At 53.2% G+C, this 14,638-nt stretch overlaps 1 protein-coding gene across 3 annotated transcripts in view; it reads left to right on the top strand.

Moving 5' to 3' along the window:
* OPCML (opioid binding protein/cell adhesion molecule like) overlaps positions 1–14,638 on the top strand; it is a 301,102-nt gene that overhangs the window by 185,787 nt on the left and 100,677 nt on the right. Inside the window, exons 1-2 of one of the 3 annotated variants that reach the window (XM_074927440.1) lie at positions 6,121–6,571; positions 7,011–7,095. In XM_074927440.1, the coding sequence (XP_074783541.1) occupies positions 7,052–7,095 (44 nt within the window). In that variant the 5' untranslated portion in view covers positions 6,121–6,571; positions 7,011–7,051. Of the gene's footprint in view, positions 1–6,120; positions 7,096–14,638 lie in introns of those variants that run through there. The other 2 variants (XM_074927439.1, XM_074927438.1) reach the window with 2 other exon arrangements.

The following is a 14,638-nucleotide window of genomic DNA, read 5'->3' on the forward strand; positions in this document are numbered from 1 at the left end:
ACGGTCAGGGTGAGGGTCATGGTTGGGCTGGAGGAGCTTCAAGGGCTTTTCCAACCCAGATGGTTCTGTGATTCCTTCAACTCCTCCATCTCAGAGATGCCTCAGGCCTGTCCTTGCTTCTGGCCCCTTGGACCTTGGGGTGGCCAGTGCCCTCAATTGGAGACCACCATCCTGTGCATGGCCTCTTCCTGGTTGCTCCCCCTCTTCCCTCTCCCCGTGGTTCAGGTTCAGCTTGTGACACCTGAACATTTCCTGCGGCTTTTACCAAACTCTGTCCTCTGCCTCCTGGTGCTGAGTCAGCGTTTAGGGTGAACCCAAGATGCTTATGGGTGGTGGGCACCCAAGTGCACGTATGGCCTTTGGCTTTCTCTAGGCTGGCAGATGATTTTACAAAGCCCAGCATACGTGATGGGCTCGTGCTTCCTTGGATCTGATGGGTGTGTGCAGCTGGGAAAAATGTCTGTGTCCCTCCCTCTGTAGAAAAGATATGTAGGGGTTTTGGGGCTGTTCATAACTTACTTTCCTTCTTTTCCCTCTAAATAAGACTTTGGACCACGAGTGGATGGAGCAGCCCTTCCCCTGTAACCCTTCCCCCTGTCCCAACCCATGGCCTTTTGGGGTAATATTGCTCCAGTTCCCTCTTTTTGGCCCCAGTCTGATTTTTTCCTCTGCTTCCCAGGGATGTGGGAAATTTAGGAATGGGCTCCTGGAGGCATCTATTTGATGGAGGCTGGCAGGGAGCATGCAACGAGGTGGGGGTTTTGTTATGCTCTTTGGCAATCAGCTGGCAATTTTTTTTTTTTTTTTTTTGCAAGACAATGTCCTCCGTGAAGTAGACTGAACTTTGGCCTGTTTTGATATGGAAATGTTTTGGCAATGAAGCAAAATGTCGCATGCCTGTAATGGTCCCCCCCTCGCCCCTTCCCTAGAGAGTCAGGTTTTAAGGGAAAGACCGCATGGGAGTTGAAAACTTGCCCAAATGCATTAAATACCAACAGGAATGGCAACAACAAAAATCTTGGCATCGCGAAGAAAATCTTAACATTTTGCTTTCTTTAGGAAAAAGGAAAAAAAAAATAAAAATCTTGGATCGTTGTCAGAAATACTGCTGGAAAATGAAATCCTCGCCTTTCAAGCTTTTCGGGCGATGTTGTGATGGTTCTGCCGCACCCGGGTGTCCCAGCCCCTTCGAGGTTTGCTTAAGTTTACTTGAGCGGCGCAGGGTGTATTCAGAGCTGGTTTTGTTTTGTTTTGTTTTTTTTCTTTAATATTTGGTGTAATGAGGGAGGCTGCTTTTAACTCCACAAGGTGGGTGTCTTCAGAGCTGCCTCCTTTTTGATTTTCAGTTGTCAGGTTTACACGCAGTTTAAGCGTGCCATATGTCTCTGGTTCAGCTGGGGATTTTAGCTGCACGCTGAGCATTAAGTGTAAAGTAATCCCGTTAAAATCCACAGCTGTGGAGTTGAGCGGGTGTTGAAGGTCCTCCTGAACCACGACCTGCCTCACCACACTGTCAGTGTGACCCCAGGCTGGGTTTGCATGTTCTTAGAAGGATTTTATGGAAGTGGGGAGGATTTGTGCTGTCATTTAGGGCGCGAGGATGGTGTCGGAGGAGCTACCTGGGCATTGACTGCTAAACCAGTCCAGCATTCGGGTGTTAGCAAGGAGCATGAGTCTCGAGTTTGCATTTTCTGCCCTGGCGAGCTCAAGCACAGCGATCAATTTGAAGAATAGGCTGCATTTTTTTCACAATTACCTCAGCGGGTTTTTTTCGCTAAATTCATGCGATAAAATGCATTAAATGTAACAGCACAGAAAATAAAAGTTCAGTTTGTGGAGAGAGCCTGATTTAGTGTGAAGATAAAACAAGATAAAACAACTGGAAAAATTAAGTGGGATAAATAAATTCTGCCGGAGGCAGGCAGAGGTGACAGAGGGGGAGATCTACGCGTGTGCCATTGGCCAGGCAGCGGTCAATCCAGCTGTGAACAGTTTTCCTGAGGATTTCAGCCTGGGAAGAGGGTGATGCTTTGCTGTACCCCCCATCCCACACACCACCGGATGCTCAGCTTTAACTGGGGACTAAGATGTGATTCTCCCTGCTGCGCTATTTTGCATGGGGTCTGCGTCCTCCTCCTGCCCGTGCACGCTCTTGCTTTCAGGTGAAGAAATGAGAATATTGGGCAGCAAACGGGAAAAGCAAGAAGCAGGGCGGCGGCAGGGTGTGGGGGAAGAGGTGTCGGGATGGATTGCCAAATATGCTGGGTAAAAATTAGCAGCTGCAAGTGTGCAAGAGAAAAGGTGGCGAAGAGACGGGGTAGGGACAGATGGAGAGAAGGAGGGAAAGAGGAGGTGGGAGAAAAGGGAGGAGGGGATAATAGTGCAGAAAGATATTAGTTAAAACTCTTATAGCCCCGAGCCCAGACACCATCTGTATGTAGCAGGGTACCAACAAGACGCAGCTCTCTCTCTTCGCCGTGAAGGTGTTACATACATCTCGGCCACATAGTGTGGCCAAGATGTTCAGGATTAGAAATTTCACATGCCCTGGGAGAGAGATGCCTTAAAAGAGCCCTGAGTTTGGAAAGTGCCAAGCAGCTGTCTGCAAGCGGGGGACTGGGACTGGAGAGGAGCGGCGGCGTCTTTGAAAAAGCTTGTCTGGGTTTTCCAGAGGGAGATCTGGAGAACTTCCACCAGTGCTGGAGGGCGAATCCCTGGGAGCAAGGATTAGCTCTTTGATTAAACAAGCCCAGGTGCTCCAAGGATTGCTCTCCCTTATGGCTCTGCTGGGTTTTTTGCTTTCCTGGGGCAGCATTAACCCCTTCAGCTGCGAACAAGGCGGAATGGCTTAGAGACACCAAAGTTCATCTCAGAAAAAGAAAAGCGAGCTATTTCCCATTATCCTTGTCATCAGATTTTACAGTTTGCTCTGCTTCCTGAGGACCGTGTTTTCCCCTTTGGTGAGGCCGTGGTGGTTGTGCCCTCTGTAGGAGAAGCTGCTGTCCTGGTGTGAAGTGCATCTTGCTGGTGCAGCTGTGTCTGTGCTTCATAGCATTCCCCTACCCAGGCAGGGTGCTTGTGGAAAGGCCATAGGCTGTGAATATCTGTGTCTTGTTTAAAAGGAGTTAGAAATACTCTTTGGAGCTCTTTTGGAAGAGGCAGTGTCCCAAAGGATGCTCGTGAGCAGGGAGGTGACACTGGCCAAGTGCAAAGGGTCCCAGTGTCACTGGAGTCCCCCCGTACCTTGCTGCAGCTCATCTCAAGGGAGCTGGGTTTGCTCCCTGCTGCTCAGAGGGAATCTCAGCACACCCTGAGCTTTGTGGAGAAAGGGAAAATAATCCAAGAGCAGCAGTGAGGCTGAAGAATAAAGTTCAGGGTGGCCGTCCATAGGTCCCAGTGACTGCAGGCTGCTCCCCAGTGCGGTGCCGGAGCAACGCTGCCGTTGAGCTGCTGCATGGCCCCCGAGCTCCAGTCCCTCACTAATTACTTCCAGGCCTGTACTCTTGACATTTGCAAGCTCCTGATTAGAGCAACGAAGGAGAAATCTCTGAGGGAGATGGAGGCCAAACTGCACCACTAATAAAAGCTGAGATTGACAATCGGCTGGGAGGTGAGAGACAGGGAGGTGGAAGGACTTTGTCCTTGCAGTCTCGGTTTCTTTCTGAGCCTCTGGGATGATGAGAGAAGGTCAGGGCTTGTTAACGTCACCGTGAGGAGCAGGATCCGCCACTGCCATATGCTTGATGCCCCCAGGGCCTGTGCCAGCCTGAGTCCCTCTCAGCTAGGCGGTATTTTTAGACATGGACCTGAACTGAAGCCACCCACATGACTAGCCCATGCAACCTCGGGTCTGCAAACTGTCTTAGGCACAAGAGTGGCTCTGCTTTCCTGTCTGCTGACTTTGTGTTTGCATCTAGATTTTGCAGCCTCCTGGATTGGTTTCGAGTTCTTTTCCCCTTGCCCTTTTCTCCCCGGCATTGCAGCTTGCTCCCCTCATTTGGTGGCATTGTGCTCACTCAGGAAGCAGAGTTAATCAGAGCAGTGGGACTGGGAGATACTGGGCAGTGGGGGTGGTCCAGAAGACGGGAGCAGGAGAGGCTGCTCTGGCTGCTGTACCTGCTGTGGGGTGCCCAAAGTGGTCTCTGAGGTGAGACACGTCTCCTGCATAACTGTTTCAGGCTGTTGGGTCTCTACCCAGTTAGGCAGGTTTCTGTTACGTAAACATGTAGAATATTCCCTTTCCAGCCCCCTCTTTCCCCTCCCTGATGCCCCATATATGCTACCTGTGCCCAGCTGTCTGCAGCAGCCAGTTTAGCTCTCTGTCTGTCTGTTTATGCCCTGCCTTTACATCTGTTCACGTAGCCATGTCTCTCCAGCCTCCTCAGAGGCTCTTTCTGAGGCAGACAGGCGTTTTTCCCCTTTGAATCTCCCCTTTCCTGAATTGCACCGGCTCTGGTAAGCGTTCTGCTACGGCACGCTGTCTCACAGCTTCCTATCCCAAGGGGTAAGCATTTTACCCAGCGGAGCTTCTGGTGCCTGCAGCATCCTAAAGCTCATCCTGCTGCTGAACGGGGCTCAGCAGCGCCTGGGGTTGGGCTGTCTTGCTGGTGGGGGGTTTCAGTGGGTTTGTGCTGACTCTTTTCTGCTGCTGCTCCTTCCCTGCCAGCAGACACGGTTCCTCTGTGCCAGGGTGGGAGCAGATTGGGAGGGAGATGGGGTGTCCTTCCTCTCCATCCCCCCACCGAAGGATGCCTGGCATTGAAGCAGCCGACCTGCCTGTTCAGGGTTAAGCCAACTTTTTGGCAGTGGAAGAGCTTTCTGATGGAAAACTCAGCCCTGCTTTTCTCAGTGCTTCCTTTGACTCCTAGGCTGTCCTATTTATCCAAGCTGCAGTGAGCATCCCTCTGGTGCCTGCAGCCATAGCTGGTGTTGGGAGCCAGCACGCGTCTCTGCAGTGCTAGCCCGTGGCTAGTGGTGTATTTAGGGTCACTGCATCCCGCTGCCATGTACAAAGGACCTGCAATGCTGATAACTGGGCTTGGGATCACTGAAAAACCCTTGTAAAACCTCTTTATCAATTCTAGCAGCTGTGTTTGGGTCTCTGGGTGAGGTTGGAGTCCCAAAATAGCTAAAACTCCTTCACTGGGTGTTAGGCTTCTCCTCTGGCCCCTGGAAGGGGCATGTTCCCCATGATATATTTGGTAGAAGAGCCAGATGCCCTTTGGAGGAAGGCATCCTCCAACCATCCACCCAACTGAGGTCCAGCCTGCCTTGGCTTGGGCATGAGGAACTGTACAGCAGGCTGGGGGGAGACGGCAGCGTGAGGTTGGTTTTCCTTTGTAGGCACAGAGACAGATGTGTCTGGGTGGTCACCGAGGTCTTGGTGCCCTTGGTTGCTCTTTGAGGAGGGAAACGGTGGTGTCTTGGTGTCTCCAAAGGAGGGAATGTGTTGCCAGTGTTGTGACCGGTAGGGTGGAAAGCCCTCGGGCTTCCTACTACAACGTTTCTCTGTATTGGGGAGTGTGGACAGCAGGGACAGGGGCTCCCTTCCAGCCTTACACCATCCAGGGGGGCAAATGCATGGTGGCAGGACACGGTTTCTCACTGCGGGCAGAGGGGAGAAAGCGGTCCCAGCCCTGCATCAACAGGTGGATGCGGAAAAAGATGCTGCGAAAGATGCAGTGAGGAGGTTGGGGTGGGCAAGGGAGCCCGGCGGCGTCTTCGGGGGCTCTACGGCGAGGGGGAACTGCGCATGAGAAAAACCCCTTCTGCAGCTGGGGTGGAAATGGTTAAAAAGGGGGGGGGGGGTGTCCCCCGGTTTGGCCGGTGGGATCCTCGGTCCCTCTGCTCGGCGGGAGCGTGGCGCGGCAGGGGTTAAAGGCTGGCGTGTGAGGTGCTTGCCACCGCCCCGCTCCCCGCCTGCCCGGGTGCTGGGGGCTGGGTGCTGGGTGCTGGGGGGGGTGGGGGGTGTGCGGGAGCCAAAGGGCCGGTCAGTGATGGAGCCGCTGCCATGACAACCCCGGGCAGTCATCCTCCGCGCCGCTGGGGCTGGGATGCTGCTGCCTCCTCCTCCTCCTCCTCCTCCTCCTCCTTCTTCTCCTCCACCTCCTCGCCCGCTCCCCCGCGCCCCGCTTTTCGGCTGAGAGAGGGGAGCTGGGAGAGCAGCCCCCCCCACCCCGAGCCCCCAGCGGGGGGCGGCGGGGGGGTGGCTCCGGAGACCCACTTTGCGGAGCCGAGGAGCATCAGCACCGGCTCTGCCTCGCGTCCGGGCGGTGGGGACATCGCCTGCAGCTCCGCGGGGAAGTTTCGATCTTGCGACAGAACCGGCATTTTGGGGAGCTTTTTGGGTTTTTTCTTTTTTTTTTTTTTTTGGTCTTCATCTTTATTTTCCCTCAATGATTTAAACAAAAGAGCAACAGCCGGCAAACAACCCAACTCCAAGCCCGTTTTCCTCCCCCAGCCTATTTTTATGGCCGCCCTCCCTTTCCTGCCAGAGACACTTACGTTTCCTTCTTGGGTTATAAACTTTTGATGCCAGATCTCCGCAGCGCGTGCCCAACTGAATCTTAAAGTAGCGTCTCGAGCAGACACACATCTGTGACCTTCATCTCTTGCTCTGCACCTTCTCTCCTCCTCTTCCTCCTCCCCCCCGGCCCTCCCGTCCTCCTCCCTCACCCAAGGATACTGGGGACTCCCTCCGGATGCCGCTCGGCAGGCTCAGTGCTCGCAGGCTGCCTTGCCGGGGGTTCTCCTGATCTCCGTGGAGCTCCGCATCGCTCGCCCCGGTGGTTTTGCTCCCCCCCGTCCCCACACACACGCACCCCATCCCTCCTCTTCCTCCCTCCCCCCCCCACCCCACCCCCTTTTCGCTCCTGGTGGCCTTGTCGGGTGTGTTTTTTGCCTGTTGGAAAAGTCCCTGCTGCCCAGGATGGGGGTCGGTGGGTGCTTAGCCCTGCCCTGGAGGTGCCTAGTCGTCCTCTGTCTCAGGCTGCTCTTCCTTGTGCCCGCAGGAGTGCCCGTGCGCAGTGGAGATGCCACCTTCCCCAAAGCTATGGACAACGTGACTGTGCGGCAAGGGGAGAGTGCCACGCTCAGGTAGGAGCAGCTCTATTTCTGTCTTGGGGGGCACTGGGGGGGTCCTGGCCGTGGTTTGGGAGGGATGCTGTGCGCCGAGCGGGGCTGCCGGAGCCTCCTGGGACCGGCTGGGGACTTGGCCTGTGTCCCAGGGGCTCGGCTCCATCGTGGCAGGGGACACCCCGGACGAGCAGTTTTGGGGCTGGGGGGGGGACGGGACACAGATGTGCCGGGGCTGTGTGACGGGCTGCGGCGCACGGCTGGCAACCTCGCCATCGGGGCTGCGGGTGCCAGACGAGGAGCTGACAAAGGGGTTTAGGTGGCAGACAGTGAGTTAGCGCTGCCTGACGCTCCCAAAGTTGTCTCGGTGCATGTGCCTGTGTGGGAGGGGAGGGGAGGGGGGGTCCGCACTGCCTGCACCGGTGCCAGCCTGCATTGCCAGCGGGTTTCCAGGGCTGCGATGCCTCTGAGGTGTCAGTGTTTCGCCTTGATCACTTTATAGTCTCTGCACGAATCTGTTAATATCAAATCAATCTTTTACTCCAGGGGTGCATCTTATGAATTCTGATGGATGCTTTACCTTAACGCTGTTTGCTGTAGGAGAAATGCAGGCAGCTTATATGCAGATGGGCCGCTTCTATGCTGCGCGATACAGCAGAGCATCCCTTTTCGTTCCCTGAATGAGTTACAGGTGTACATGGTGCATTACCCGTGTAGGATAGCAGCTCTCAACAGACATCGCAGCAGCGTGGCCAGACGAGCAGAGAGCAGCCCAGCCTTTCTCGGAGGGCGGTGGGGAGTCAGCTCGTGTCGGGGGCTTTGGGTTGTGCTTTGTGAGCTTCAGGCAGCCCAGGGAGGATTTAAACTGGTTAATCCAGCTGGGCAAGCAACCCTGAGACGTGGGGCAAGAAGCCCAGGGATTGGGGGGGGTGATGCGAGTCTGGAGCAAGCGAGTCCGGAGGAGTTAGTCTGCTGCTTTCTCCGCAACAGGGAGCAGCGTGTGGCCCCCACGCGAGGCTGGCTGCTCCCTCGCTCAGACCGGGAGTAACAAGGCTGCAGCAGAGAGCGGCTGCTCTTCCTAAAGCCAGGCTTAGTGATGGCACAAGCGAGCTGAGCGTGCCGTGCTCTCCGGCAGCAAGGGATGAGGAGCCTGTGCCGGTTTCAGCGGAAGATGCTCGGCTTACCCGGGCGGCAGAGGCACGGGGTGGGGGGGTCAGGAAGGATTTCCGCGGCTGAGGTGGTGTTTGTAGAAGGGAAATGCTGGGTGTGTAACGTGGTGGTGGGAAACAGGCTCCGGCTGGAGGTCTGTGCTGCTGAGAGAGGCGTCCGTCGCTTGTGCGCCTGCCTCCCGGCACGGCGCCTGCCGGACTTTGGGATGTTGCCTGTGCTGGGCACATCCCTGTTCCTCATCCCCGCTGGGATGAATTGTCATCACCCCAGGTAACTGGGGGGCTGTGACAGCAGGAGAGCGGAGAGCGTTTCCTTGTGCTCTTCATAATTGAACTGCAATGATGATTAACTTGAGCTGGAGCGAGCGAGGCAGTAGAAAGGATGACAATCCCCCCGAGAGATGCCTTTGGCCTTGGTGCTCTTTTTTTCCTTGCTGTCTGAATTTGTCTCCCCGGTGAAGTGTGGGGTTTGGGGCTCACCGAGGCAATGCTTGTGGAGGGCAGAGCAGGATGGGTGCCTGCCTGGGGGGGGCTGAGCCCCTTTCCTGGGGAGCCCCCGCAGCTCTGGCACTGGCCGAGCCTGCTGCCAGCAGAGGGCTGACTTGGATCTCCTTTATTTTTTTAAGCTTCTGAACTCTTTTCTGTGCTGTTTGCTGGAGGGGATGTTTGTGAAGCAGCCAGCCCCGGAGCGGTTGGGTATTTTAATCCTTCCTGTAAGAAACTGCGTCCTGCAGTGAGACTGGGAGTGCTGGCACTTAGAGGAAGCCTCTGTCCCAAAAGCACTTGTTCTCTACCCATTCCCCCCCTCGGCATCTGCTCTCCCATGCATCTTTTCCATGCTCTCACCCCCTCCCTTTTTCTCCTCAAGTTTAACTTCTGCCTGCTGCACTCAGGTTTCTGGCCTCCAGCTCCTATTTTCCCTCAGTCTGCCCTATCCCTTCTTGCACTGCTGTTTTTCAACATCCCCCCTGCTTTCTCTCCCCCCTCTATTTCCCTGCTGCTGCCCCTCTGGGTAGCGAGCAGCTTTCCGTCTTCCCCCAGGGTCTGGAGGCGGACAAGGAATTCCTTGCAGTAACCCAAAGGAGTAGCATCAACTGTGGGTTGCACGCAGCAGCCCCAAGATGGAGCATCTCGAGGATGTGGCTGGTGTTTATTTTCAGGCTGCGATACCCCAGAGAGCCAGGAAGGGGAAACTGCCCTGGGCACTCTTCCTGTGTGTGTGATGCTGTGGTAGATGTCTAACGTGGAGCCCCCGATGGGGTTTTCTCCCAGCAAATAGTCTGTGCACCCATAGTAAGAGCAGATGTGGTGTCCTCGACCTGCAAAATGGCACTTTTCTAGGGCTCAAACCAAGGAGTTAGGTCTTGAAAAAACGAGACCTGTAATTCCAGCTTGTTGCACTTGCAGAATTAGCCACAGTCCTATGAGGTCTGAAGGGGCCAGGTCCTGCTTTGTACGGGCTGGTCATGAGATGGGCTGAGCCCGTGAGTCTCGCTGGCTTCGGCCGGGCTGGTGGAAGCTCTTTGCTTTCCAAGGGCAGCTCTTTAACCACACGTTGCATTGCAGAAAGGAGGAGATGAGAGGGAGCAGAACCACACGCTAGCGGTGGAGGAAACCTGGAGGCTTTTCAGACTGGTTGTGGTTTTCCTGTATTGGATTTTGGGCGCTTCCATTTCCAGCTCTCCACCCTTTTTCGGAGGCAGGTTTAGCATAATCCTTGCAGAAACTAAGGCTCCATCTACAGGCAACTTTTAGGTCATCTTAGATGAGCAGCAAATGATTCCCTTGTTTTAAGCAGAGGTTGTTGATAATTCACTATTTTTATTGTAAGAACAAACAATTCCTGTAATAGTCACGCACCTTTCCTCTCCGGGGAACTCAAGGCAGTTTGCAAATTCTCTGTGTACTATTAAAATCAAGCTGCATCTTGCCTGACTCTGAAATACAAACCGTTGTGCTGTGAAGTGGGGCAGGTGTTTAGATGGCAGCAATAACCCATGTTACACGCCAGTTTGGGACACGAAACGGAACAAGGAGCACACTGGTAATGGACAGGGAGGGTGAAGAAGGTCACTTTTTAATTTCCCAGCTGGGATTTGATGTGGAAACAAGGATTAAGTCTCTGGTTTTGGGAAGAGTGCCACCGAGTCTCAGCTTTCTACGCATGATGCTTCTTGGATGCGTGCCCTGCGAGCCGTAGGGCATGGGCATCCATCCCCTGAGTTGCTACGGGGGCATTGCTGGCAGGTCCCCAGCATGGTTAGCAATCCCAGCGGGCTGACCCTGGCTAGAAACCTTGGGTTGTGTTTGAGCCCAACTGCATCGCCGTGGTGGAAGCATCTTCACCGTTGCAGAGGGCCGCCGGAGTGCGGAGGCGATGCGGGTAGCGCCGCTGCTGGGGCAGGTATTTGAGGGGTGTTAAAAGGAGGGTGTCTAGTGATTGTATTGCTCGTGCCGCCAGCCAGCCGACCTTTTATAACAGGCATCAGTACAGTTCATAAAGACATAAAACAACAGCTGCTCAAAATTTCAAGGCTTTATAGTTTTATCTGTATTTAAGAAATATTGGCTTCTTTTTTAAGGCAAAGAGTACGTTTCAGTGGTTGGAGGGAGTAGCTGGGAGATGGAGCACGCCGGGTTTTCTTCTGCGCTGTTGCCGCAGGGGGGCTGGGACTTGAGGAGGTCCCTCTGTTGTTCCCTGCCTCAGTTTCCCCATCTGTAAAATGGAGCCAACAGCAGTCGCTTGTCAGTGATGACTAGATGAAACAAGTGCTCATAGGTGGTGCTAAGACTGTACAAGAAATGTTAGGCATATATAACTAGGCTTTTCTCTACACGAAATAATACAGAGGTGCTTTTTTTCCCTGTATTTGGAAGGTAGATTTTCAAGTCAAATCCCCCTCCACCTTTCTACTTGCTTCTGGCGAGGCCGTGGCCTCGCCCGTTGCTTGTCTGTGAAGGAGACCAAAAAACCAAGGTAGCTTTGCTCATGCGCATCCAAGACTCCGCGACTGGCTGTATTTTGTCAATTAGTGATTTTGAGAACAATTCCAATTAAAAATAAAAAGCCAGAATAAAACATCATGAGATGCTGTTCTTCCATTTATTTTTGCAATTATAGTTTTAATTATTTCTGACAATGCTGCTTTTCTTTTTTTTTTTTTTAATTTTTTTTTTTTTTTGGTGTAATAATCTACCGCAGTCTAATTCCCAGCACACGATGAGGCCTCAGTAAAATACAACCCGCAGGAGCAGGCAGCAGGACCACAGTCGCTGGGCTTAGGTCTGGGAAGTCAGGAAATCAGATTTTTTTGCCTCTTTCTCAGTCAAACTGCCGGCCCTCAGTTTACCTACCTGTTAATGGGGGTTGTGACACTCACCGGCCACCATGCAACGTGCAACCGTGGTACCCAGCAGAGAAAAGAAGCGTTAATGTAGCCACGTCTCTGCTGTTAAATCCTTGCTTAGAAGTGGGAAGAGAGTTACCGCTTTTTGTGTGCAAATGCTAAAAGCGTGGGGATTAGCGAAGAGCAGATTAGTGAGGACTTGCTCCATCGCTGCCCCCTCCCTCCCCCTTCCTACCCAAAAAGTTTTCTGGAGCAGCTAAATATATACCTGCCGTTTCCAAGGTAGAGCTCGCTGCGTGGCGGAGCTGTAATTGGCTACTCAGTGAAATTACAGCCACGGATTCTGGCATTTGGATCCTCCTGGCTGGCATAATAATTTCTCCCTAGGTAGCTGGTATTTAACTTGTCTTATCTGCTCCTGATAGTTATAATTACAGTGCCCGCTAATTTCACTGTAATATTGCAGCCCTTGGAAGGGTGGTTGGAGAAAGGTCGGGGGGTTGCAGGAGGGCTCCCTCCCTGCCCGTCGCCTCGAGAAAAACACTGCCGTCGGATCGCAGATGCTGAGACCACGCAGGTGGTACCCAACCTCCCCGGTCGTGGCCCCTTCCCACCTTGGGGGGGCTGGAGCAGCCTCACAGCCCCCCCCTGCCGTGCTGATGTCCTCGCTAGAGTCAGGGGGGGAGATGCCGAAGGGAGTTTGAAGTCCTGGTGTCCTTGCTGCGGGATGAAACTCAGGCTCCATCTCTGGGGGTTTGGGTTGGGTCCCTGCTTGCGTTGCGTGGGGAGAGGTTGGTTGTCCTCTGCTCAGGAGAGGGGGAGATTCAGGGCTGGCTTTGGGGGGTTCCCTCTCAGCTGCTGCTTGTGCCAGCACCTCTGTGGCCTAAGACAAGAGAGGCTTTGCCACGGGTGTAGGCAGAGAGCTAGAGCCCTGCTGACGCGGGGTCGTAACTGGAGCGCTGGGATTTTCCTTCAGAAAAGCCTGGGTTTGAGAGCGCAGAGAGCTGGTCCGGCTCTGCAGCAAGAGGAGGAGTCACTCGCCATCACCTTCCCAAGCAAGCCCAGGGAAGGTCCTCTTGCCTAGCAAAAAAGCCAACCCCCGCGCTAAGTTTTTGAGCTCTGCTAGCCATAAATAGTTACAAGCGGTGATATTTAGCTCCAGGGGATGAGACTGAACTGTTAGTAATCCTTTCGCTATAGGGTACGCGAGATCTTTTTGCAAGCATAATGAACTCCCTGGGACTGCAAGCGGTAATAGCTGTCCTTCCCCTGGATCACGCACGCTGCTCCAGGAGCTCTGGTCTTTGTTTCTAGAAAAGGATTAGGTGTTAACGCTGCAGAATGAATCCGGGGCACGGTGGCTGTCTCTCACATTCCTTGTTTGCCGAAGAGTTTCTCTGTTCCCTTGACTGCTCTCACAGTTTGCCTCCTCCTTGCGTTTCTCAGCCCTAAACCACGGATGCTTTTTACAACAGCTGGACATATTGTTTTAAGTGATAATCTTTAGATACTGCAGCCGAGCAGACAGTTCATAAGGAATATCTGATTCAGTGACTATCACTTCTTCTTCCGTCCTTGCAAGCAGCCTCTGAGGGTTAGGATGTTCTGTTTTTTCTTCTTTTTTAATGAGGAAAATAATTCCCCCACAGCCCCTGCCAAGATTCTTAGCCTGTAATGGGTTGTTTACTGCAGGTTTGATTTGATGCGTAGGTCTTGTCTTCCCTGACAGACAGAACCCTTCAAGGTCGGTTCTTTAGTGCAAAATACTCACATATTGTACTTCTGCTTTCCTATGAATATTTCCCAAGATTTACTTAAAATGAGTTGTTTCCATGACTATACTCGCTTGTTCCTCAGGATACAAATGGGTTTCAAAGTTTGCTTCTCTGTGAAGGGGGAGGATAATGAGAACAGAAACTGTTGTGGCATGGGATCAGATCAGGAAATTGTGCCGACACCGATAAGGTGCTTTGTGCCATCTCCAGTGCAGGTGGGGTTCAGAGCGGAGAAGGACCCAAGGAGCCGTCGCACGGAACATCTTGCTTTGTCTTTGCTTGGTGCACCAAGACCAGGTGTCACCTCCTGGCTGGAGCTGGAGAGAAGAGAAATGGGAGGCCAGGAGGGAAAAAGCAGAAGGAGAGAGGGGAAAAGTTGGGAGGGGAAAAAGAAGGTGCTGGAAGGGAATGAGTAAAAGGGAAAAACAGATCGTTGGAAAGGATAAGCCAAAGCAAAAGCCATGATTGGTAACTCCCGTTGTGTGAAGTTCAGCGCTGTGGGATGAGTTCCAAAATCAGAGCCCAGCCGTCAGCATGGCCCTTCTCTGACCATGGGGATGTGCTGGCTGCAGGGAGCTGGGGCGGGGGGCTTTGGCTTGAGCCAGCTGGTACCCAAGTCCCAGGAACAGTCACAGCAGGGCAGCGCATCCCCCCTGCCTCTTATTTGTTTATATTTTCTCTGTGTTGTGAGCATGTGTGTGTGTATATATATATGTATATAAAAAAATCTAACAAATTTCTAACCCATATAAATCCAATTACCCATGTTTTGCCTGCAGGGAGCGAAGGAGATTAATGTTTGGTATTTTGGCAGGAATGTAAAAAGAAATAGGTGGTAATAACAATGAAGGCTCATAAAAAGGAACCGATAGCCGTGTCTGTGCCCGGGAACCCGGCCGTAATTCTCATGGGCATTTGTCGGCAGGGTGTCCTGCTCCCGTGGAGGGGCAGGGAAGAGCCAGGAGTGCTTCCTGGGCACCTGAGCATTCATCCTGTGAGTGGAGATGACATTAATGTGATAATAACAGAGGCTGATAAAAAGAAATGGTTTATGCTCCCAGGGCACCTTCTCATAAGACATCCCGCTCTGTGTTGTGGCTTGGAAGAGCCACGGGAGTGTGCTGCTGTTATCCCCATTTTACAGAGGCAAGTCCCAAGAAAAGAGGTTGAGCGTGGGTCATTTTCTGGAAGGAGAGATAGGAGCTAAGATCTTCCCCCTCTGTGAGGAGTCTGTGGTTGTGTTGGCCCTTGCGGATCTGGCTTGGAGTGACAC

This window comes from Athene noctua, chromosome 26 (genome assembly GCF_965140245.1).
Source record: "Athene noctua chromosome 26, bAthNoc1.hap1.1, whole genome shotgun sequence".
Classification (NCBI taxonomy): Eukaryota; Metazoa; Chordata; class Aves; order Strigiformes; family Strigidae; genus Athene; species Athene noctua.